Source organism: Larimichthys crocea, chromosome VII (genome assembly GCF_000972845.2).
Source record: "Larimichthys crocea isolate SSNF chromosome VII, L_crocea_2.0, whole genome shotgun sequence".
NCBI lineage: Eukaryota > Metazoa > Chordata > Actinopteri > Sciaenidae > Larimichthys > Larimichthys crocea.
The window spans coordinates 20,108,625-20,131,280 of NC_040017.1; the positions used below are offsets into that span (position 1 = coordinate 20,108,625).

Consider the following 22,656-nt stretch of genomic DNA (forward strand, 5'->3'; position numbering starts at 1 on the left):
TGCAGAGGGATGTATAGAGAGGCGCTCTGGATGCTGTGACAGGGCGTTTCTTAAAGGGCTAAATGGAGCTGTGTTGCATTGGTGCCCAATGTTGTGTGTAAGTCTGCCACTTGAGGCAGCTGGGGCTTTGTCTCTCAGTGGGTATCTGTATCTGAATGGGAGCAATGCCATGGATGGCTGATGAATGACTGTGTGTTCATTACCATCCCCGTCCTTCAGTCCCATCACAGAGACATTCACAGTCCCCCCCCTGCAGGTGTCCGAAGGCTGCATCCTGGGTCCAGATCCGGAGAGTTCGGGGGGTGAAATCTGCTGTCCCATCCTTCTCTTGCGACAACGGTGGTCAGTGAGCTGCACACACAGAGAGATGTTGTGTTGCGCTCGGTGAAAGCCCCTCAGGCCTCCTCTGCTCTTCACTTTGGGGTCTGTGAAAGCCGCTGTCAGCTGATGTGTATTTGGGGTGACGGAGCTGGAAAGAGCTCAGTAAATCTGAACACATCAATGCATAGAAGGCGCCGCTCGCTCGGAGGAGGAGAGAGACACGTGCGGAGGAAAGAAATGCTGCGAGATACAGCAGCATTTATCAAAGACAAGAAGAACAGTGAGAGCGCTGTGCTCTGCCTAAATGTACCTGCACTCCCATGATGTTCAGTACCTGTGAAGTCAAGAGACAGACAAGCTGTGCCGCCCACTTGTTTTTCCTATTTTAGCAACTGAACTTTACTTTACTCGTCATCACACTCACGGACTTTGAAACTAACGATTATCCCGTATTGTTATAGTTTAACACACATGTTTACTTCCTACCACTACTCTGAATTAGAAATAAAGTTCCTGCAGCAAAGACCCATCGACACAGAGCCTCTCCGAAGCATTTCGATGGATCTTTTTGTCTATCAGACGTCAGAAAGTAGTTTAAAATGACAAAGATGACATGTGAAATTAGTTCAAGTTAGTTTAAAAAAGCAAATTCTCACTAGATTTCGAGTGAGAACAGCAACATTTGAACTTGGATGCACATTAAAGTGACTGCACTAAGCTGAAAATGAGAGCCTGAGAATGTAATCCAAACAAACAACAGGAAACGACCCTAAATCACAGTGTTTTACGGGGTATAAGGAAATGGATGTTGACATTCAATAGCCGGTAATTATCCGTTGTTTAGAAGATCCAGCGTTTAAAGTCAAACTGCAGTTTTGACCCACGACCCGCTTTAAAATGACTCCGCTCTCCCTTTGTATCAACACCGGAGACGATAGATCATTACAGACTGTCAAATAATTCAGTTTTTATTGCTAACACACATAAAAAAAAAAAAAAGACACGTGAGCCTGTGTGAATTTCATGCCCTGACTCGCCTGTAAACAGAAACTTTCCCGCAATTTGCTTCTTTCTTTATCGGATAACTAGCTGTGACTCCGATGGATGAGAATTCGTCTACAGAAGAAGTTTACATCCTCGCTGTTAATGTATGTGAGTTTGCTCTGAAACGTTTCACAGAGGCAGACACACACACGGATAGCCGGGCCTGTTTCATGATAAGGTAATTGTGGCGGATCTCGTGGGAGGAAGCTGAGAGGCTTTAGAGATGCAGCTGTGATGATGACATCGCTGAGAGAAAGTGTCCTGACCATTTCACACAGCTGCAGACGTCCCCCCCCAAAACACAGAAACCATATCTTGTTATGAGAAAAGAAACCAAAGCAGGTACTCGTGACTCGGGAAGATGGAGGAGCACTTAGAAAATTCTGAGGAGGCTTTTCTAACTGAGACGTTTTAGCCTCTTGTTGTGACGGCGCCGCTCTCTCTTCCGGGTCAGCTCGTCTGCTGCGAGAGTTGAGGCATAATCCATCGCTCTTGAAAGACACATGAAAGTGACTGACTTTATTTGATTCATGAGGAAAAAACAGCCTTGAGAGTTCAGCCAGCTGCAGCTTCAGACATCCGAAGATAGTGTGATTTGTTGATCTCCGATCGCTTATAAAAGGAACTAGTCGAGTTCAACGTGAGCCGTGACCACACACACGGTGTCTTTTCACCTCTGTGAAGACGAGAACGATGTGAAAGTTTAGACGGAGGCAATTTGTGGTTTATAGAAAGTGTTTAAGCTGTGACTCAACTTCCAGCCACCTGAATTCACTCACGGAGTACAACTTCAAATTACTGCAATTACTGTTTGACTTCGTGTTACATGGAAGAGGTGAACTCGTCGTCGTAGGTGGTTCGGTTTGTGAATGAAATAACGTGTCAAAAATAGTTGAACGCTCATGTTTGTTGACTAGTTTAAACTTTAAAACCTTCAGGATGAGGATCAGAGACTTGACTGACACATAATTTCTACGTTTTACTCCCCACACCACCGTTAGTGGCCGAGTTCATGACTACATTGCAACACCAAAGTTGACGTGATCCGACATGGCCACATTATCTAAACCACTTTTATTTGGAAGTAAAACTAGACCTGAAAATATTTGTCAAATGTTACACCGTCTGTGTAATAATGGTGAATTTAGTTTGACTGTAGCACAAGAAGAAAACCATTACCAAGCCTCCAAAATGACTCACTAATGTCCGTTAATAGGGCTATTATTAAACGCTGCAAGTTACCCAAGTGCTGAGTGCATTGAGTTAAGCAAGATTTGGTTTCATTGTTTATAAATTTAACTTTTCATTCAAAAGACGAAGAATGTTTAATGTTTTAGAAAGTCACGTAGTCTCAACTTAAGTCATCTTTTTAACGGAAATGCCAAAAAATGTCACGTACCCCAAGTACGGTACGTCAAGTTTGAGCAAGAATGAGTTTTATGTCTAAACCTGACGGCCCAAAGTTTTTCTTTAAAGATTTCAGATGTGGTGCAGACGTATTACTTGCTGGGTATTAGTGTGATTTATCCTGAAATCAAATGACAACTAAATGAGCAGCAGCCACCCTATAGACATGCCTCAACATGCCCTCCTCTATAATCCTCCTCCTGTATATCCTTTAAAACGAATCTCCCAGCCTTTTTCGGGCCAAACAAAGATGGAAAACATTCCAGCTATGCAGCGAAGTACCTTTCCCCTCACACTACGAGCATGCTGGGACCAAGCCACCAAACCCAGCCCTGCTGCTGGACTGGAGCCAGTTGTTTTAGATCTGAACAGCATGGCTAGTGCTTACACATGCCCGGGTATGCATGCTATGTGAAACAACTTAGATAAAGGTATATTTATCAGACGCTGCTGCACCGTAAACCTCTGGCTTCATCTGCACTCCCTATTGTACTAACTGCCCCTCCTCCAATCTGTCTTGTGCACAGGTCAGTGAACCAGCTAAAAAGCCGACAGACCCACTGTGCATATGCATACAGCAACACACACACATGTTCACACTCCCACAGAAATTATTCCAGCTGGACGATTTCTGTTTTTCTGATTTGCGTCAATCGTGGCTGAGTTTAAATGAGCTCCCGTCTGAAGAACGCGGAGTCAGGCGCCATCAAGCACGCATTAGCTAATTAGTCTTAAATTAACTGGCAGCTATTTTGATCAATCAATTAACTTCTGGACTGTTGGTCGGACGAAACAAGCAATGCAAGCATGCACCGATTCACCGTTAAACGGCCCCCGATCCTGCACGTCAACGGGCAGAGGCCTTGTTAGGGAGTTGTACTTCCAGTCGTAGCAGGCAGCTGACTGTCCGCCGCAGTGGTTGCTGAGCTGACAGGCAGGCATGTGAGGAATCTGTGTCTGAGGTCTGAAAGGAGAGCAGCTGGGAGCGGAGCAAAGAGCGCAGAGAAGTGGGGCGGCTCGCTGCCGAGGCACCTGTCCTCAGTGAAAGGCTCCTCTGTGGAGCCGAACAGGTGTCGGCGGGGCAGTTAAGCCCTTCGCTTGAAGCGAACACACTCTGAATTATAGTCATTTATCCACAGAGGCTACATCAGTGTTAAGGTCACTGCCCAGTTGCCCCCTCTCCCTCCCTCCCCCAAGCGATGAGGGCTTCCTTCCTGCCAAGACTCCTCCATATTCCTCTCATCAGCTGGGTCTGTTTACTGTGGTGGTCCTTTAACCAAACAGCTCAATGACTCTGTCAAGTACACTAACTCCCTTGTGTTGTGTCTCGGGAGCGGGGGGGGTGGGGGTGGCTCATTTTCAGGTATGTCAACACGGCGTTAATGCTCTGAACTTCCTGAGTCTTCCTCCCTTCGGCACAAGCCCAACTATTGATCCCACGAAAGGCAGCCAAGCGGCGCAGGAAGGAAGTCGCTCTGTCAGGTGCACGTCCAGATGGATCATTGAGTCGAGTCGCTAAAGGGATGAAGGAGCGCTTGTTTTCTGGGATTCCTCTCAGCTCATCACGCATGGAAATGTCGCAGGACCGGGCTAGAAGTCCCTTGGCAACTAATGATAGTTTCATTATGAGTTCATCTGCAGCGATAATCTATAAAATATCAGAAGATAGTAGCCCAAATGACAAAAATCGATCAATAAACTACATAACCTCTGCTTATTTAACCAACTTGTTGCAGATTTATTCCTACTAGGAAATGTGTGACATCTCTACTCGGCTCTTAATTCCTCTTTGTGTTTTCGTCTTTGCTCCTCCGCTGCTCTTTTATGTACTGATTGAAAAAATCTTGTCATTTATCTCATTGTTGCTCCCAGCAACAGGGGCAGGTTGAAGAATTCACGCTAGATGAACAATGCAATGCAGCCGAGGCGTTTCTTTCTTTCTTTCTTCTTTTTTTTTTTTTGAAACAAAGGAGGCGATTTTGACGTCAGCACCTCGCCTCGCTGAACAAAGAAATTGCATCCACAAAGCAGAGAAGTGGACAACTGCAGGAGGCTCACAGTCAGTCACAGGAGGGCACGTCCGAGGCTTCCTGTATTGTTTTAGACTTCGTGCGCTCTTCACAGATTGAGACCGGTAAGAGAGGAAACAGGAGCCAGAGCGTGTCTGAGATGTGATCATAGCGGCTGATAATAAGGCAGCAAGCGGTGATTGTTTATTTTTTGTAAATTAGTGTGTGTGTGTGAGGGAGCTGTTGGCAGACAGCTCAGCACACACACACCTTAAAAGGACTCACCTTCCCTCCTGGTTACCATGGACACAAAAGCACAGGACCTAAAATTGTCACAGCCGATGATGTGCACACCTCACAGACTGACAAATCAGGAAAAGGAGCTTTTCCGCTCGCAGTTCAATGAAAATGCAAATGAGCCGGAAGCAGAGATTCTCATTACGTAACGCTGTTTTCTCTCGCAGCGTGTCTGATTTGAAGACGGGAAGAAGAAAGTTAAGACGAGGCAGAGGGTAATAAAAGTTTGCAGCTCATCCGCCTGGCTGACTCATAACGCATCAGACTCATGGCTGCTCTTTCCCGCGCTCGGGCTGCGATAACGGTGAATCACAGCGAAGCAGGTCACAGACTTTGACAAGAGAAAATCCAAATCATTATCCTATCTGCGCTGTCTTCAGTTCTTCGCTGCGACCTCAGACGCTCTCCAGCGAGAGCGGAGCAGAAACTAATGCCATTATCAGTTTCAAAACATCTGAATCAAGCGATCAATAAATATCGAGACGTCGTGTTGACAGAACATGATTGTGCAGGATTGGACTCCTTCACCTCGAGCTAATTTATCGGCGTGTCACAGAGGGCATTGCACTTTTTTTTATTTTCCAGAAGGTGTTCATGTGGGATCGGACTAAAATAACTCACACAGCAAAGCTGATAATGGTTTACCCACACCTGCTATCTCGCACACATAGCAGGTCAGCTCGAAGTGTGTGTGTGTGCATGTGTGGAGTACTTATCTATGAAGGACGGTGAAGTAAAGACAGCTGGTTAATGACCACAGAGCGTCATCGAGTTTGTGTTTGAACCAAGCGGCACCCAAAACTGTAGTTCATCAAACGTCCACTTGAGGCTGGCTACAGAACGAGTCAGTCTCCATAAGTCCCCATGTTAAAATGTCCAACTTCACAGCAGAAGTAAACATGTTTACAGCCTGATACAAAAACAGTTTTAGTCTCTGTGGCTAATTTCCCCATTCATGACAACTGTACCGTGGTTGAATTTTTATATAACTCACCCGTTGAAATTATATTAAGATCTACGTGTTAATAGAAGAGACAGGACTACAAAGATGACACTTCAGAAACCTGTGGGTGATGTCACGGATACGCTATCCATTCTTCATACTGTCAGTGGTTTAAACTAGCGGCGCCATTGACCTACTGATGAGAAACAATTGTGTCCAGTTTCCAATTAAATATAGTATAAATTCCCAACAAATTTCCAGAATATCAGCAAAAGAAAATGTGCATTAATGCGCATTTTCATCATTAGAAATTGAGATAAACAGCATTTCAACATTTGTGCAAATGAATAATGCGCATAAAAACAAATGGATGGAGCATCGTGTGGTGAAACAGCGTGATTTAAGACATCTTTTTAGCATCTAACAAGCTAGAATTCTGATTCGAATTGTCAGCGTGATTGCAGATTTTTGCGTTGCACTTCCTTTCCTGCTGCTCGGGGTGAACGGGTTCAAGTTAATTAAAAGATCTGTTGTCTGTAAGATGTTGCTTGGAGGGATTATCTGCACTGTACACCTGCTCCTGCTGTTGTTGGTCGTAGAAATGAGGTGAAATAATCTGCTATTTCTGGACCTGTTATTGTGGTCTGTGTATTTGTTTATACTCTGGCTGCAAATATTGTGTAGCTTTCCTTCTCGGCTTGTATATATGTTCGCTTTTGCGCCACATATTTTTTAAAGGAGTGACGGATCACTCAGCAATAAAAGAATAGATTTAATTGACGGGTGATGAGAGCTGTGTTTCTCTGAGGTTCTTTCCCCGGGGACATCTGCATGCATTTATAACAACTGTCTCCATTGTCTGCTATTGGCTTTGGTATTGAGAGAAGACTCAATAGACGACTGAATTGAAGTACTCCGCTTAGGAAAATGCTATAAAATGTGATTCACGATGGGAGCATGCAAAGCAGCAGCTTGTCCTTCTTCCTTCTTCTGCTGCCATGAGCTCATGTGTCTATAGGTGCTGCTAAATCGTGAAACTTTACCTCTAAGTGGCCTCTGATTGATGCCTTGACTCTGGTGGCCGAGAGCAGAGTAAATTCTCTTTAACGAGAAACTGTCCCTCTTGGCTTCTGGGCTGGGTGAAACAGATCTTGGTGGTTTTGAAACTCGTAAAAAACAAACCCCACGGAGAGCAAAAGGAGGTAGTTGCGCAGGAATAATGAGCCGTTAGGACCTGCTAATAAGCTATCGGCATATACCTCTTCGTTCCTCCACAGGAGTTAAGACCTTGACCCCCTCAAAAAAAGGCATTTTGACACATAATTTACACTGAAATCTGTTTAACCTGCGCTTAAACCCGGCCCGGTCTGGCAGCTAAGCCCAGTTGTGTTGCCTGCTAATGGCAGATTTCGTTAGCAGCAGCTAATTGGCAGTTAGCTGTTAGTATACAGCAACACGTTAGCTCAGTTAGAGGTTTATAAAAAACCTAAAAATAACTCCTGGAAATAAAATAAAAAAATAGTTTAGACATCTTGGGAAATAGTTTTCTTGTGGATTTAGCCTTAATGCTAAATACGAAGTTACAAACGTTACACCCAGCAGCCGCCTACTAGTGGCAGATTACGTTAGCAGCAGTTAATTAGCTGTTAGCTGTAAAATACTCTGATATCCGTCCATACAATACGAAAGCTCTGTCAGAGGTTTATAAAAACATAAAAATAACTCCTGAAAATAAAAATCTAAAATAGTTTGACATCTTGGGAAATAGTTTTCTCACGGATTTAGCCTTAAATAATACCACTTCCATATCTGTATGCTAAACACGAAGCTAACGTTACACCCAGCAGCCGCCTACTAGTGGCAGATTACGTTAGCAGCAGTTAATTAGCCGTTAGCTGTAAAATACTCTGATATCCATCCATCCAATACGATGGATGGATATGAAAAGGGATAAAATACCTCCTGGAAATTAAAAATTAAAAGAGAGTTAGCCTAGATAAAAGTGATACCACTTCCACATCTAAATGCTAAATATGAAGCTAACGTTACAGCAAGCTGCTGGTTACTTTAGCTTTAACAAAGACTGGAAACAGGTTGCTGTTCGTATTTATATTCGGTATACATATATGAGTGAGTGAGATCAATTATTTTGTCTAACTCTAAGCAAGAAAGTGAATTAATATGTTTGATAAAATGTCAAACTTGCCTTAAGTTTGTTGAGGATAACAGAAATTACCTCAAACAAAACACCTACACATTAGAAAGTTTGTGTTTTTCACAAAATGCTTAACATCCATTTTCTCTTATATTGATTGACAGCTTGTACAATAACCCGAAGCGCATTGCTTCCACACTTCCACACCTAATCTGTATTAATGCTGCAGTTTTATGCTGTGCTTCTTCATGATTGTGACTCCAGTAGCTGATTCATTAATGCCGTTTGAAGGCGACTGTGTCTAGAGCTGCTTTTTCCGATGCCATATGCATACAGTTGGCAGGCAGCTCAGTTATTTATTTATTTATTTATTTTTAATAGGCCAGGCATTGCCTTGGCAATCTCGGAGCCCCTCCGTCCAGTGTAGGCATTCGACAGGATTAGCATGGCAGCATCACAGCTCCTCAAAGACGCCAGACGCCGTCGCTGCAGATCGCCCCTTTGAGCAGAAAACTGCCCTCTGAGGCTGAGCTAAAATTAGACCTGCCATCTGTGATTAAAACAGCTAAAACTCACACGTCTGGAGAAATTTATAGCATGTAACTGCTTTCCATTTGGATGAATAAGAGCTGATCACTCTCTTGTTCGCTCTCACAGCATTTGAATTTTTCGCAAATGTGTGACGGTGGGTAGTAGAGTGGGGTATTTCACACCTACGGCAACCTTGACAGCAGCTTTTAGCACTTTTTCACAGACCTGTAGGTCCTTCTCACATGTGTGACATGTTATAGCCCAGGACTTTCATTGATCTCAGGGCACAGTCCTCCACCCACCCCGCCCCTCCACAAACCGCCCTTCAACCAGATCAAACGTAAAGCATCTCCTTTCAAGCCCTCCTTTTCCTTTCATGAACGCAGTGCAAGGCCCCTCCGTGCGTGTGGATACGCCTCCGTTATGGTGGTCTCTTTGCTGTGTACTGCGTGGGTGAGGGTGACTGCAATCATGCATGCATGAGCTGAGCTCCCGGTACAACTGATGGGACAGACTTCTCATTTTCAACCCCCCGCCACCAACACCACCCCGTACCCAGATCAGCAGCAGTTAATGAAAGTGGATTGATTTTCCTGTACCTCCTGCATACGCCGTATAATCTCTGGGATGAAATCGACCAGGAAAACAAAAGATCCTACAGCATTCTATTACATTTGCGGTTTTATTTATTTGATTGCCCCTTCACGCGCCGTTAAAAAAAAACAAAAAACAATCTCTGTAGGTATGAAGCTGCAAAAGACTGAAATCCGTGTCATTTCAAGCCGTTCTTTTAGCAGCGAGATAAAGAAATAGTTTGACAAAAGATGTTTTATATCACTCTCTTGTGTAGTAGTTGTGTAGAACAGCCAGCTTAGTCTGGAAATAGGGGGTTAACGGCTAAAGCTTGTTATATATCTGTACAAAAACTGAAATATAAAAACAAACAAACAACAAAACTTGAAGTTGATATCCGCCAACTGATTATTTTTTGTAGCAGTAATCGAAAAACGGTCTGACTATAGATGCCGCTAATAGTCTGTTAACTTAGCAAGTCTGGACATGAGGGTTAACGGCTAAAGTACCAGAAAAAAAACTCAAGTATAAAAACAAACAAACAACAAAACTTGAAGTTGATATCCGCCATCTGATTATTTTTTGTAGTAGTAATCGAAAAACGGTCTGACTATAGATGCCGCTAACAGTCCGTTAGCTTAGAAAGTCTGGACATGAGGGTTAACGAAACCAAAGCCAAAAGTTCAGGGGAGATATCTTTCAGATTATTATTTATTATTACTTTTTGGGGTTGCTAGTAGTCGAATTTTTGTTTTTTGGCAGAGTCAGTTAGCTGTTAGCTGGTTCCTTGTTTACAGTCTTTCTGCTAAGCTAAGCTAGTGCTAAGCAGTCTTTGTGCCTCTACGGTAACTTTCAGTTGGAAATATTTCTGTGTTAAATTAAAAAAAAAAAAAGGTTGATGCCACTTTTAAATCTGTCCGTTAATATGAACCTATTGGCTGGCAGCCTGTCTATATGTAAAGGTAACGACATCCACCTCTGGAGGTCGTTGATTAATTAGTTAAGATAACTAGCTGTTGACGTGAGATTGGTGTCGCTTCTCAAACGTCAACTTTACTCCTTTTGAATTCATAATACTTGTGTGAGTCAGGAGGAAGTAAACAACTTGAATGTTTGCAGGTTGTAAATTCATAAAGTCAACAAACACAAACGTACAAGCAGAGCTGGATTAGCGTTTCATGTTTACAACCCTCCACTCTGTATGTCAAAGTCTGACCGGGCTGATGGAAGGAGACAGTACGAGGGGATTATAAATACTTGCGAGCGCTGTCCTCCCTCCTTCCACACTTAGGGATGGATTATGGCATCTCGCAGGCTTGCACCCGCAGATGGCTGCTCCTCCTCCCTCTGACCCTCCCTCCATCTATTCATCCATCCTTCCTTCCTTCCTTCCTCTCGCTCTATAGCCTTGCTTGTCCTCTGGCAGGTGGCTCTTTCCTTTACGGTTTTGACGTCTAAGCTGCACCTGTGGCAGTTTGATGAGTCATCGTCTAATTGCTCACAAATTCAAACCGACTGATTGGTTTCGCCTCGGCAGCTTCTCAAAGATACTTTAATAATGACACAATCAGGAAATGTAGGTCTGCTTTCAGATAGATAGATACTTTATTGATCCCGAGGGAAATTCCAGCATCCAGTAGCAGCATGTAAACATACATTTAAATAAATAAATCTGAATTTAAATCAAAGACTTTTAGAAATAGAAAACCTGAGGCGGGCCGGGTATAGTATTCAGTATATTTCACTGACTTCCTGTGTTGTTTGTTTGCCTGCAGTCATTTCTGTGTGCTAACACCCTGTGCCAAAAGATTATCTGGGATTGTGTCCAGGTATAATCAAACAAATCAGCAACGAACTTCTGTTCATATTATTTCCATTATCTCTTCAGCTATTACCAAAAAAAACAAAACAAAGGACCTTAAACAACATACGTCCACAGTTATATTTCTCTTTATCAGGTGACATTTAAAGCAAAACAAACAGAGAATTTGTTAACCTTTGGGAGCTTTAAAGCTGCGTGAACCTCGCTCGAAATGTCAGGCGCGGTGAGGTGAACTGCAAGAAGAAATGAATATCGTTACGTAAGCGATGATGAGCGTGAGCGAGGATGGCCTCAGGTGTCCTGACAGTGAGGATGCACACTGTAAAATTATCTCTGCTGTAGGAATATTACAAAAGAGAGGAAATAAAATCCCAGTAGCGTTAAAACCTGCTTCCTTTTGTTCACATTTTGTAGGTAGTGTCATAATAAAAGCATCATTTTGATGTGGTTTTTTTCTTGATCCACACTGTGAGTGTGTTTCACGGGAGGGGGGCTGGAGATGAAGCCAGGGAAAGAGGCCAGACATCCACCCACACACACACACACACATATACACTCTCGTAGTACTGTCTTTCATACACTTGCATCATTTTTTTCCCTGCTAAACAATAAAAAAAAAATAGTATTTGTCTGGATAAAGAAGCATAAAATACAGATTCTTAAACTACGCTTAAAAGTTCAGCTCGGCTTAATTTATACGAATATGTGTAAATCGCAATTTTCCGCCTTGTCTTTTTTAGACGCGGAATCAGATGTAATTTATTTCTGTCTCGTTGATGACCGTGACCCGCAGACAGTCAGCCATTGTTACTTCACTCGAAACAGCTGCCTGTGGTTGTTAAGTGACGAGCAAGGGGAGGACGTCAAGTGTGATTTTACAGGTGTCATATTCTGAGAAGGCATCTGCTAAACTCAACGAACAGGTTAGACATCCTTACAGTACGATGTCGTGTTTGAGACCAGACTGGAGAACTCTCATGACAAATTTAACTTTATTCCTTTAAGATGACCCTGTGTTGTGGTGAAATTGACTCACCTGTTCATAGACATTAGAGTTGTGCCTTTCTATTATTAGTGGCATAAGAGACCACACACCACAAATGTCAGAGAGAGCTTATGCATAATATAATCTCTGGCAAACCACAGGTATGGACAGCTTATCTTGTAGGCATTAAATCCCACACAAGACGCTGTCACAGCATCACTCTGTGTGGATGTCCCACACAGAAAAAGCCTGTGAAGAAGCACAGTCAATCCACCTGTGGGCCGGTGTGTCATCAAGTACGAGCTGCTCCTCCCTTTTTTCAGACAAAACAAGAGGGCTGCAGAGAGCTCGGCTCAGAGCCATATCCGCCGTGGGCAAAGGGAGCTCTCACGGTGTATCGGGTAACCACCCAGCCTCAGTCGCTGTCACTCAACCCTCATTTAGGGCTCACTTTAGTCGGCGCTGACTGCTTACATTAGAGCGTTAATCCAGCTCGTTGTGAGGATAAGATGCAGTTTTGGAGTCGAGGTAGTTGTTTCAAGAAGCGATTGCTAGAAGGGGTTGTTAAGCCGTGTCCCATTTCCATACCGAAACCCATACAGAAAAATGACAGCACGCATAATAAATTAGTTTATTCTGGAGTAGAAATGTTGAGCTGCGTCGCAGGCAGCTCCTGCATTTTCATTTGGAGGAAATGAAAACAAATTGTGGGTTTGTGGCGAGACAGCTCCAGAGACAGCTGGGAAAACTTAAAAATAAACTATTAAATCTTTGGAAAAACATTTTGCTTTCTCTTTGTTTCCATAATTAAAGTGCAATAGCTGTCCACATAATTTTAAAGTTAGTACAAAACCACTAATTACCCTGATGTCTTCTATATTAAATTCCAGTTTGTTTAGGAGTATGCTGTACTCCTACATTCAGTTTATCAAGAGTATTAGGATACAACACATTGTAAGGCCGCACTACAATTTGCATTAAGGTTGATTTTTATCACTTTTGTCTCTTATAGTTCATTAAGTGGTTAATGAAATGGAGCTACAGTAAGTCATCCTCTCTTTGCAGGGCAGTTATAGTTAAGTGCTGTGTAGTTTCGGGCACCAACAAAGATTATCGTTATAAAAATACTTTGCATGTCTGGGTGAGTTGAAACCACTGACAGCATAAAAAATGGACCGCGTATGCGTGAGGTCACCCACAAGTTTCGGAAGAGCTGTGGCTGCCACCATATTCGTAGTCCTGCCTCTTCCTCCTCCCGGCTAATCTAAATATCAGCAAAGATGTGGACCTGAGGTGGGCCAAATGACGCCTGGGGGCTCAAACAAGTCCAAACTAGGCCAGAGATGCATATTTTTGAGCTCTTCAGAAACCTGTGGGTCCATATTTTATACTGTCTGTGGTTAAAACAGCTTGAAATGGTCAAATAACGATTATTTTCTTCATCAGTTATTCAGAAAATAAATTCAGTTTACTATCGTGTCAGCTGACGAAAACCAGCTTTCTAAAACATGAAGACAACTCCTGGAATATGTTTGGACATCACAGACTGACGATACAGTGTCAGTAAGTCATGACTGCACATAAACTCAAAACCAGGTGGATTTTGGAGATTATAGAAACTTCTCCAAACTTCCTGTGAGGAGAAGCATCGGTGAGACCGAAAGCCTGCACCGAGGGCACTGATGTTTGTGTATATTTAAGTTAATCCTGGTTATAACTTGAAAAGACAGAAAGGATTTAGCGTGAGGATGAACATGAAAGCTGGCAGCGAGCTCCAGCAGGAGATGAGTTGAGTCAAGGCTCCTGATGCTATCCGAGTCAACGAGAAAACACCACGTGTGACGGAGGTCTGTTTAAAGGTCCCGCAGGCTTGTTCTCATGCGTTTGATTCAGTTTGTTTAGTGCGTCTCCACAGCCCTGCCTGCCACAACAGCAAACACGGGGAGGTTTGTTTAGGAGTCTCTCTGTTAGTTAATATATCGAGCAGGTTTCAAGGTTACTCTGTGGTCTCTGGCCTGCAGGCCGCTTGCTGTCGCTCACTCTGCACTGGTGAGATTAAACCTGAGGGATTTGTGCATCTAACCGTCTGCCTGTCAGGAGCCGTGTGCAGTATGACGAAGCATGTTGTGACGGCTGTCCTCGTGGTATCAGCTGCATGGATGGATGGCTGTTTAGTCTGCGCCTCAGGAAGAAGATTTGAGGCCGCGGGGAAAAGAGGGGAGAGGGACGATGATGGGTTTGACTTGGGGGTAAATTTCCCCTGCGAAGGCGGGAGTGCTCCCTCCGGGTTGGGAGCAAGTTGCTGCCCAAAGCGAAAGAGTTCAAGCATCTTGTGAGTGACGGGAAAATGGAGCGTGGGATGGACCTGAAAGCTCTCGGTCTTCCAGTCCAGCTACGTTCCTACCCTCACCTATGGTCATGAGCTTTGAGCAGTGACTGAAAGAATGAGATCGCGGATACAAGCGGCCGAAATGAGCTTCCACCGTCGGGTGGCTCAGCCTTAGATTTCGGGTAAGGAGCTAGGTAGAGTTGCAACTCCTTGGCATTGAAAGGTGCCAACTTAGATGTTTCAGACATCCAATTATGACGGCAGACCAAGACCCTCGCTGGACTATCTAGCCCATTTAGCCTGGGGGGAGTTGGAAGGCATTGCTTGGGAGAAGGACATCTTGACCACCGTGCTAAACATGCTGCTACCATGACCCGAACACATATATGAATGGATGGATGGATGGATGGATGGATGGATGGATGGACGGGTATGTGTTTTCCACAAGCTAACGTAATGTGATAGCTTTGTGAATTAGAGGTGATTTAAACACGATCATCTCCGCAGCAGAGAGCAGCTGTTGAGCCCTCGCTGCTCTCACAGTACGAGCGGACAGAAGGAGGAAATGAAATTTTAATGAGGTGGTTGTATTATGTTGTACGCCGTCCAGTCTTAAGCAGTTCCACTGTGACATCCCAACGCGACAGTGAAACACTTGTTTATCTGCCTCTCCTGGATTGCTCATTGACAAGGGTGTGAACTGTGGTCAGAGATCAGTGGTAGACAAACAACATGCATGTGAAACTCTCTGGCTGTTTGTGAGGTGCAAGTTCCCACTTGCAAGTGTGTACACAAAGGAGTTTTCCCTCTGGGCTGAGTCTAACAGTAATGTTTATCCTTTAATGACTGCGTACGCTCCACAACTAATGAGCGATGCCCAACGATTGTTGTGAGCAAATCCTCACATTTGAGATGCTGGCAAACATTTGTTAAATTAACATAGTTTCTTCTTAATAAGTGATCAATTTCTAGGAAAAACTAAAGGATAGATTAATTAAAGCTCTATTTACACTCTTGTCTCTACTATAAAGCCCTCAGTATTCATAGAAATTGTTAGCCAGATGAAGCTGGATGAAACTGAAGAGGAGCTGTGCTGCACATCGTCACCACCGCTCGCTGCTAATGTGCTGTCACAAAGCGGCAGCGAGTTCGTCTCACGAGCGCCCGAGTCGAGCGGCATCATCAGCACATGAATGTGTGTCTATGGATAGCTTCTCTTTTCGACCAGGGGGAGGAATTATCCTGACAGTCTGTGACTCGGCTCTTTTCGCCTGTCTGCCTCTCTGTGCGTCAGACACAAGGCCTCGAGCTAGGACGGTTGGGCCTCTGGCTGTCCCCTGTCCCCGAGCTGAGAGGCTGTCGCTTCCCATTTACTCTACAAGGACAGGCAGTGTGAGATGAGATGATTCCTCGGTGATGGCGATGAGTACTATGAAATGACTTCACACCACACATGAGATGCTGACTGTGCCTTCCTAGTCTCTAATCGATTGCCCCCCTTTTAGAGCCCGTTGTGGCTTGTTAATTGGTCTCCAGCTCCCTGCTGACACAGTGACCCTAATGGAGGAGAATTACTGCTGTCTCGTCATGCATTAACCTCCCTCCTCCACCCCCTTTTTCATCAACCTCTGCTCCCATCCCCCCTCTTTCACCTCCCTGCTTTCGTAGCAGCTGGGTAGACGGGGCAAAGTACATATGCACTCACGTCCTGTCACATGTCCCCCGCCCCCCGCCCCCTTCGTGTGCCTCTGAGAGCAGCAGTCAGGTGACGCTGTGGCCAACCAAATTAAAGCACCAAGGGGCAAACACTTACTGTTTGCACACTGTTGTCCCTTAATTAGTTTAAACATAATTTGGGCATGGTCGCTCCTCTTTGCATGAGAGGTCAGATCGAGCTTCGGGGCATGTGACTTATGAAGAAAACACGTGTCTGTGCATCGCTGTTGTCTGTAGTTTCACAGGAAAAGTGAAGATGATATTAAGAAGTTAGGGCCCACATTGGAGAGACGGTAACAACACCACTGATTGCCTCTTTTCGTGTTTCTTTAAGTAACCTCTGTGTGTTAAACTCGGTGTAGCACTTCACCCCTTGCGGCTGCTGCTGCTGCTGCTGCTGGCTCCATTATTTACAAGTGTGAATATTTCATGATGACATCAGGGTTAGGGACGTTGTGCCTTTTTAATGAGCTGTGGCACTCGCTCATCTGGCCCCAAAACAGGCCAGCCAGGGCTCCTCTGTGGCGCCACAAAAACTGTGCGGGAGCCTGTAGTAAAAAAAAAACAACAAGAGTTCAAGTCTTATTTTGGGTTAAACTACTGGAGGAAGAAAACTCGCCTAAATTGTAGTTTTTATTCTGCAGGAATGTGACGTTTACTCTGATTTCTCTCTGTTGAAACTAGCACGTTGTTATCTAGACTGCGCAAATTAAACACTGAGCTGTGGATCATCAATCATCTCCTTTATGTATTATAAATAATCTAATCCAACTCTGGCTTGTAGTTTTCTCCTCTGTAGTGATAAGAAATCTGTGCAGGCGAATCATCTGAAGATGAAAGTGTGTGTGAGTGTGTACATCATACAGCGTGATGAGTATTAACAGTGAGTGTGCAGCGCTGCTCGCACAGACTGTCAAAGATCTGCCTTTCAGCGGCTGGTTGTTCTCAGTCAGGGTCACAGTTTGTAATCTCACCAATGAATGTGATTTAAAAATGAGCAATCGTCCTCGTTGAGATGCTTTTTTTTTTTGTCCGCAGTTGTCTTTTTTATTCTGGGTGAGACTTTTTTTAATAACAAAACTTTTCTGCTGTTTTCTTGCAGTGAGGGCGTCTTCAAGTGTCCAGAAGATCAGCTGCCGTTGGACTATGCCAAGGTACGATCAGCACACAACAAGAAGGTTCCTGGTTTCCAAACTCGATCTTTCTGTGTGGACTGCCCATGTCTGGGTACTCAGGCCTCCTCTCACAGCCCAAAGACATGCACCTTAAATAAAGATAATTGGTGACTCGGAACTGTCCGTAGGTGTGAATATGACCTGTGATGAACTGGCGACTTGTACCCAGGTGTACACCAACTCTCAAATGAGCTAAGATAGGCTCCAGCGCCACCATGACCCTGATGAGGATAAGCGGAAGTGAAACAGAAAATGGATAGATGGGGCATCTGTTAGCTCAGTTGGTAGAGCATATGTCCCATGTACAGAGGCTCAGTCCTTGCCGCAGCGGTCCCAGGGTTTGACTCCGAGGCCCTGTGGCCCTTTGCTGCATGTCATCAGCCCTCTCAGTCATTCTTCAGTTTTGTCTGTCAAATAAAGCTAAACAAAATCTTAAAAAATTGATGGATGGACACAATAACACAGAAAAACAATAAAGAACACAAAAAAATGTAATTAAAAGAGAAAAAAATATGTTAATATTTAAGATAAGATAGACTTTATTGATCCCACACTGGGGAAATTCACTTTTACAGTTACAGCGGCTCACAGTATACAAGGTCGATACTCAACTCAGGACTCAACTGGTACAGTGGGCTCCCCACATATGAAAGGTTGAGCGGTTGAGTCCTTCCTTTACGGTTTTGATTCCCATCTGTGGTCCATCGATGTTTCCTTTCCTTCTCTCTCCATGCTTCCCCCTCTATCTTCAGCTGTTTAATCACTCTCACAAGTTTAAATCTGTGATGCTACATTGTCCAGATACAGCTACAACAGATACCTCATGATAACATTTAATTATAAATGTTTTTAAATGTTTTGATTTTAAAATGTGCTCCAGATTTGGCAGAACTGACGGAAAAAATTCAAATTACAGGTGCTGCAAAGATGTAAATGACCTTGCGTGTGCTTTTGCGTCAAAGCAGGAAAAAATGCAAATCAGAGCGGAGACAAGCCGCCCAGATAATGCTATAAATATATATCCTGCTACGTAGGATTTGGATACAGTTGGAATATGAGATGCAAATTGTCAGGACCATGACTTTAAAATGTTTGAAAGTGACTGTCTGGATGACATATAAGCGAAACTCAGTGGATAATTGATAGTCAGGGGTTGATAAAGCAGACTATTGAACAGACCTGAGCTCTCTTCCTCTTTGTTTTTCAAAGGCGGTTAATGAGATTGCGCCCAGGAGGGTAAAAGATAGTGACTCACTGTCTCTCTCCCATGTGCTCATGGCACACCTGTCAGACGTTGTTATTTACCCTCTCAGGCTCCCAGTCGCCTGCAAATTACCCTCCATCCTGGTGGTCTTACTGTCAGAGTTTCTGCAATGCTCGCTGCACACAAACGTGCACTCGCTCCGGGAGAAGAAGAGTGTTGCAGTCATTAAAGGATTGTGCTGCTGTAGCTGTAGTAATAGTAGCCGTAGTAGTAGTGTGGGACTAACAATGGCTAAAGCAGACCCCCAAGTTGGAGCTCCAAAGAGCTTAACCCCCCCTGATCTGCCTGGGACTAAGTTATTAAAAGGTCATTACTGCCGTCTCCCTGCAGAGTCCAAGACTGGAACAATGAGAGAGTGTTTCAGTTTACTGTTAAGGATTTTTCCCCTCTTTGCCTCTCCTGAAAGAATGTGATTATGGCAGCAAAAAAAGAAACCGTATAAGCCAAGCGCTGCAAGTCAAGCATGTGCTTTAATGTTCGATATATCTTAGAGCACATTTAACAAGTTATCTCAGTCGTATTTAGTCTGGCAGAGGCGTCTCGCTGCCAACAGGAGCTACAAGCATCGAGTGTTTTTACCGTGGATGATCTTCCAAGCGGCTCTCGTGCTTCTGTGCGGAGGCACGTGAGCGCAGTCGGGCTGTTATTTGTTTAGAGGGCTGTTGTGACATTTTGAGGAAGTGGCTTTTCTTGTTTGACCAGTGCTCCGCTCGCTCGTGTGACAGCGTGGAGGGCATGAGGGGGGAGGATGGATGGAGATGCAGAGCAGGGCTGTAGTAAATCCTCAGGAAGCGTACTGTAAGGGAGGATTCAGACTCATCCCCATCACTCAGTGGCCGAGCAAAAAAGAAAGCCCGTAAATTAAGTCATCACTGCAGTGGCTGAGTTGACTCACTGCTGCAGTTTCCTAACACAATCAAACAGCTTGACTTTACAGCATTTGTGGGGAAAAAAACAATAAAAGAGCTGCAGTGTGAAGTGCATGTGATTAGCCCAGTGTAGCATGAAGACTGGAAGACGGGATAAAAAAAACTTACTGCCAGTGTTTCTAATCTACTTTACAATTTACAGTTAGTCATTTAGCTGACATGTTTATCCAGAGCCACTTACAAAAACAATCAAAGTACAGAGCGACAAGGACGTGTTAGTGCAGCGATAAGTACTACTCGTATAGAAATGAGTGACAGTTTGAAAAGGGGAACAATGTCCAGTCGTTGGAGGTGCTAGGAGAGGAGGTACTCTCTGAACTCCTGGTACTCCCAGCCAAACGTACAATACACCATGACATCAACATCAAAACTGACTCCCTATCTCCAAGGTAATGAGAACCTCAGGGGTCATGATCAATGACCAACTAACCTGCTATGATCTGGGTTCTCCGGTCCGGATATATAATAAAATGCTGACTATAAATTAGTCTCCGGTTCTGAACCCACTTACTTGAATGTCCTCATAGAGACATATGTTACTTCCTCCAATGAAAGACGCCTGGACGCCTCGCTCAGGGCAATTTCTCACCTGTTGTTCCCCATTGATCGAACATGCTACCAGTCCCTACCAGATCACGGGTGTCCCTCTTTACCATCAAAAAACTGAAGACCCAGCTCCTTAGAGAGTACCTCCTCTCTGGGTACTACCAACAACTGGCCAAACTTCTTGAAAGCTCACTTGATTCTAAGCGAATAGTACTTATTGCTGCACTGTACCATGATTGTTTCCCTTTTTTATAAGTCGTTTTGGATAAAAGCGTAACCTAAAGGGTCTAAATGTAAATGTCTATGACCCAGAGGAATAACATATATCAGGATTTGAACACACAACCTGCAAGATCAACTCAAACTTGTTGGTTTGAGAAGAACGTATTCTTTAAACTTTATGTTCTGTTGGGTGTTTGCATGGTTTACTCCTCAGCTTAAGGAGTAAGAGAACAAATTGTCACCCGTAAATTAAACATCAGCGTGACCTTGTCCTTCCATCTCTTCTTCAGATCTACCCAGACCCGGAGCTGGAGCAACAGATCCTGGCGCTGCCCATCCGCTGCATCCACAGTGAGGAGGGCTGTCGCTGGACCGGCCAGATGAAGCAGCTGCAGGTGAGAAGCTTTGATGTCTTCTCTCACTTCATCTGTTTTCCCTCCATGTTTTATCTCTGCTGCCTTATCAGACACTCCTCCTGTTCCCTGTTCCCTCCCCTCCGCTCACCTCTTGTTGTTTTATGGCAGCGGCATGGCTGAACGCCCAACTTGTGGGTGTAGGTGTAAGTCTAATGCCTCTCTCTGTCGCCATGTCTCCCTCAGGGCCACTTCTCCACCTGCGCCTTCAATGTGATACCCTGCCCAAACCGCTGCTCCGTCAAGCTGACGCGCCGCGATTTGCCCGACCACCTGCAGCACGACTGCCCCAAGCGCAAGGTCAAGTGCGAGTTCTGCGGCAGCGAGTTCACCGGCGAAGCCTACGAGGTAAACACCAACCTCGAAAACCTGTTTTTATTTGTTTCTCCTGTTGCAACACGACCGGAGCTTGACGTAAACAACCCCAGAGTGACGCCACGTAATTTCCAAACCTACATGAAAGACATCTCTGTGAAGACGTGCGTCACTGCCTCCAGCGAGCATCGGTCTGTTTAGAAATAACACACGTGTTGGCAGAGGGAAAGAAGCTTTGACTGGTTCTTTCATACCTCAATGTGTGAGCGGGCTGAAGGACCTCAGACTCACCTAACTAACACCTCTGTTATTTCTACCACGCTGCCCCCTCCTCTGTTTACTCTGGACCTCCCTTACACACAGTTACAGGAGCATTAATCCACGTTTTGGTTCTTGCAATTGGAATTACAGTTTACAGCTGTGTCGTTCAACACCTTTCAGTGTCACCGACAAAAGGCTGCAACGAAGCGGCTAAGCACTAATTAATAACTAAATATTATGAAAAATGTCAAACGTGATGTGCAAAAATCCAACGAGGCTCAACTCACTAATATAAAACAAGTGAATGCTCACATTGGAGAAGCTGCAACTGGAACATTTTGGTGGTTTTGCAAGAAAAAGTGACTTTAATAGTTAATCTGTAATCAAACATGTCTTGATTAATAATAAACTAACTTCACCTTTTGGAGGTAGCAATTGTACTTCATACTCTCCTATTATTATGAATTAAGTTACCCAGTAGCTCATCAAGTAGTAAAAAAATATACCAGTGATTCATCACTAATTATAATCCAGTGATATAATCTCTCCGTCTTCCTGGTGACTGTCATCTGACAGGCTCATATTAGATAAGACGCGTCTTCTTGACAACCGACGGGACAAATGACAACCTGTGATGTGCCGCTGATAGAAAGTTAAAATGATCTTATCCAAGTTAAAAAAGCTGCTTGCGAGTTAAATTCAAATTATACTTTCCACATCTGCGTGGCTGTGGGCAGACTGTACGTGCGAAAAACATCTGTGAACACACTGATGTGTGCAGACACCCAAAGTCGTATAAACACATCCATATGTATGTTTATACCGGCCCTTTAACGCATTTGTGCACTACAGTGTTACAGTTCAAAATCTTAAAAGTACAAAGTGTTATTTTATTTATCGAGAATGGATAAGGAATAAATCTGGTTTATCATCTAGCCCCCACAATATAGCGTAAAGAACATTTAAATCTTGCCATATTTGATCAGTAAGTGAGAAAACAAGATCATAAATCTGTGACAAAGTTTAAGAGTTTTCCAATACGTTGTGTAGAAACTAGAATGACGACAGTGTCGTGCTCTTTATCTGGAAACGTCATGTTGGACAGACCTCCCTTCATTAGCCGTCTCAGCAGCTTTTACTGGTCTGTACTGTTTTATTGACATGTTTGGGTTGGTACTGAAAAAGCGCTTGTGACATTCCACTTCTAGATCAGAAAACAACATCATGAGATACGTTATTGTACCGTTTACTTCTTTTATATTTGTAAATGTTAATTCTTCCTGTATGTATTCAACGTGCTGCCTCATCGTTTTTAGAAACATTGCATCTATTTTGTTCCTCAGACGCAGTTTCGTTTGAGCATTTGATCAAACAGTAACGCCTGCTGTATCTACAGCAC

General features: G+C 44.0%; 1 protein-coding gene across 1 annotated transcript in view; it reads left to right on the forward strand.

The window, feature by feature from the left end:
• Positions 1–22,656, forward strand: part of traf4a (tnf receptor-associated factor 4a) — a 34,851-nt gene that overhangs the window by 6,614 nt on the left and 5,581 nt on the right. Inside the window, exons 2-4 of the mRNA XM_010749366.3 lie at positions 17,235–17,286; positions 20,559–20,663; positions 20,868–21,029. Of these exons, the coding sequence (XP_010747668.1) occupies positions 17,235–17,286; positions 20,559–20,663; positions 20,868–21,029 (319 nt within the window). The remainder of the gene's footprint in view (positions 1–17,234; positions 17,287–20,558; positions 20,664–20,867; positions 21,030–22,656) is intronic.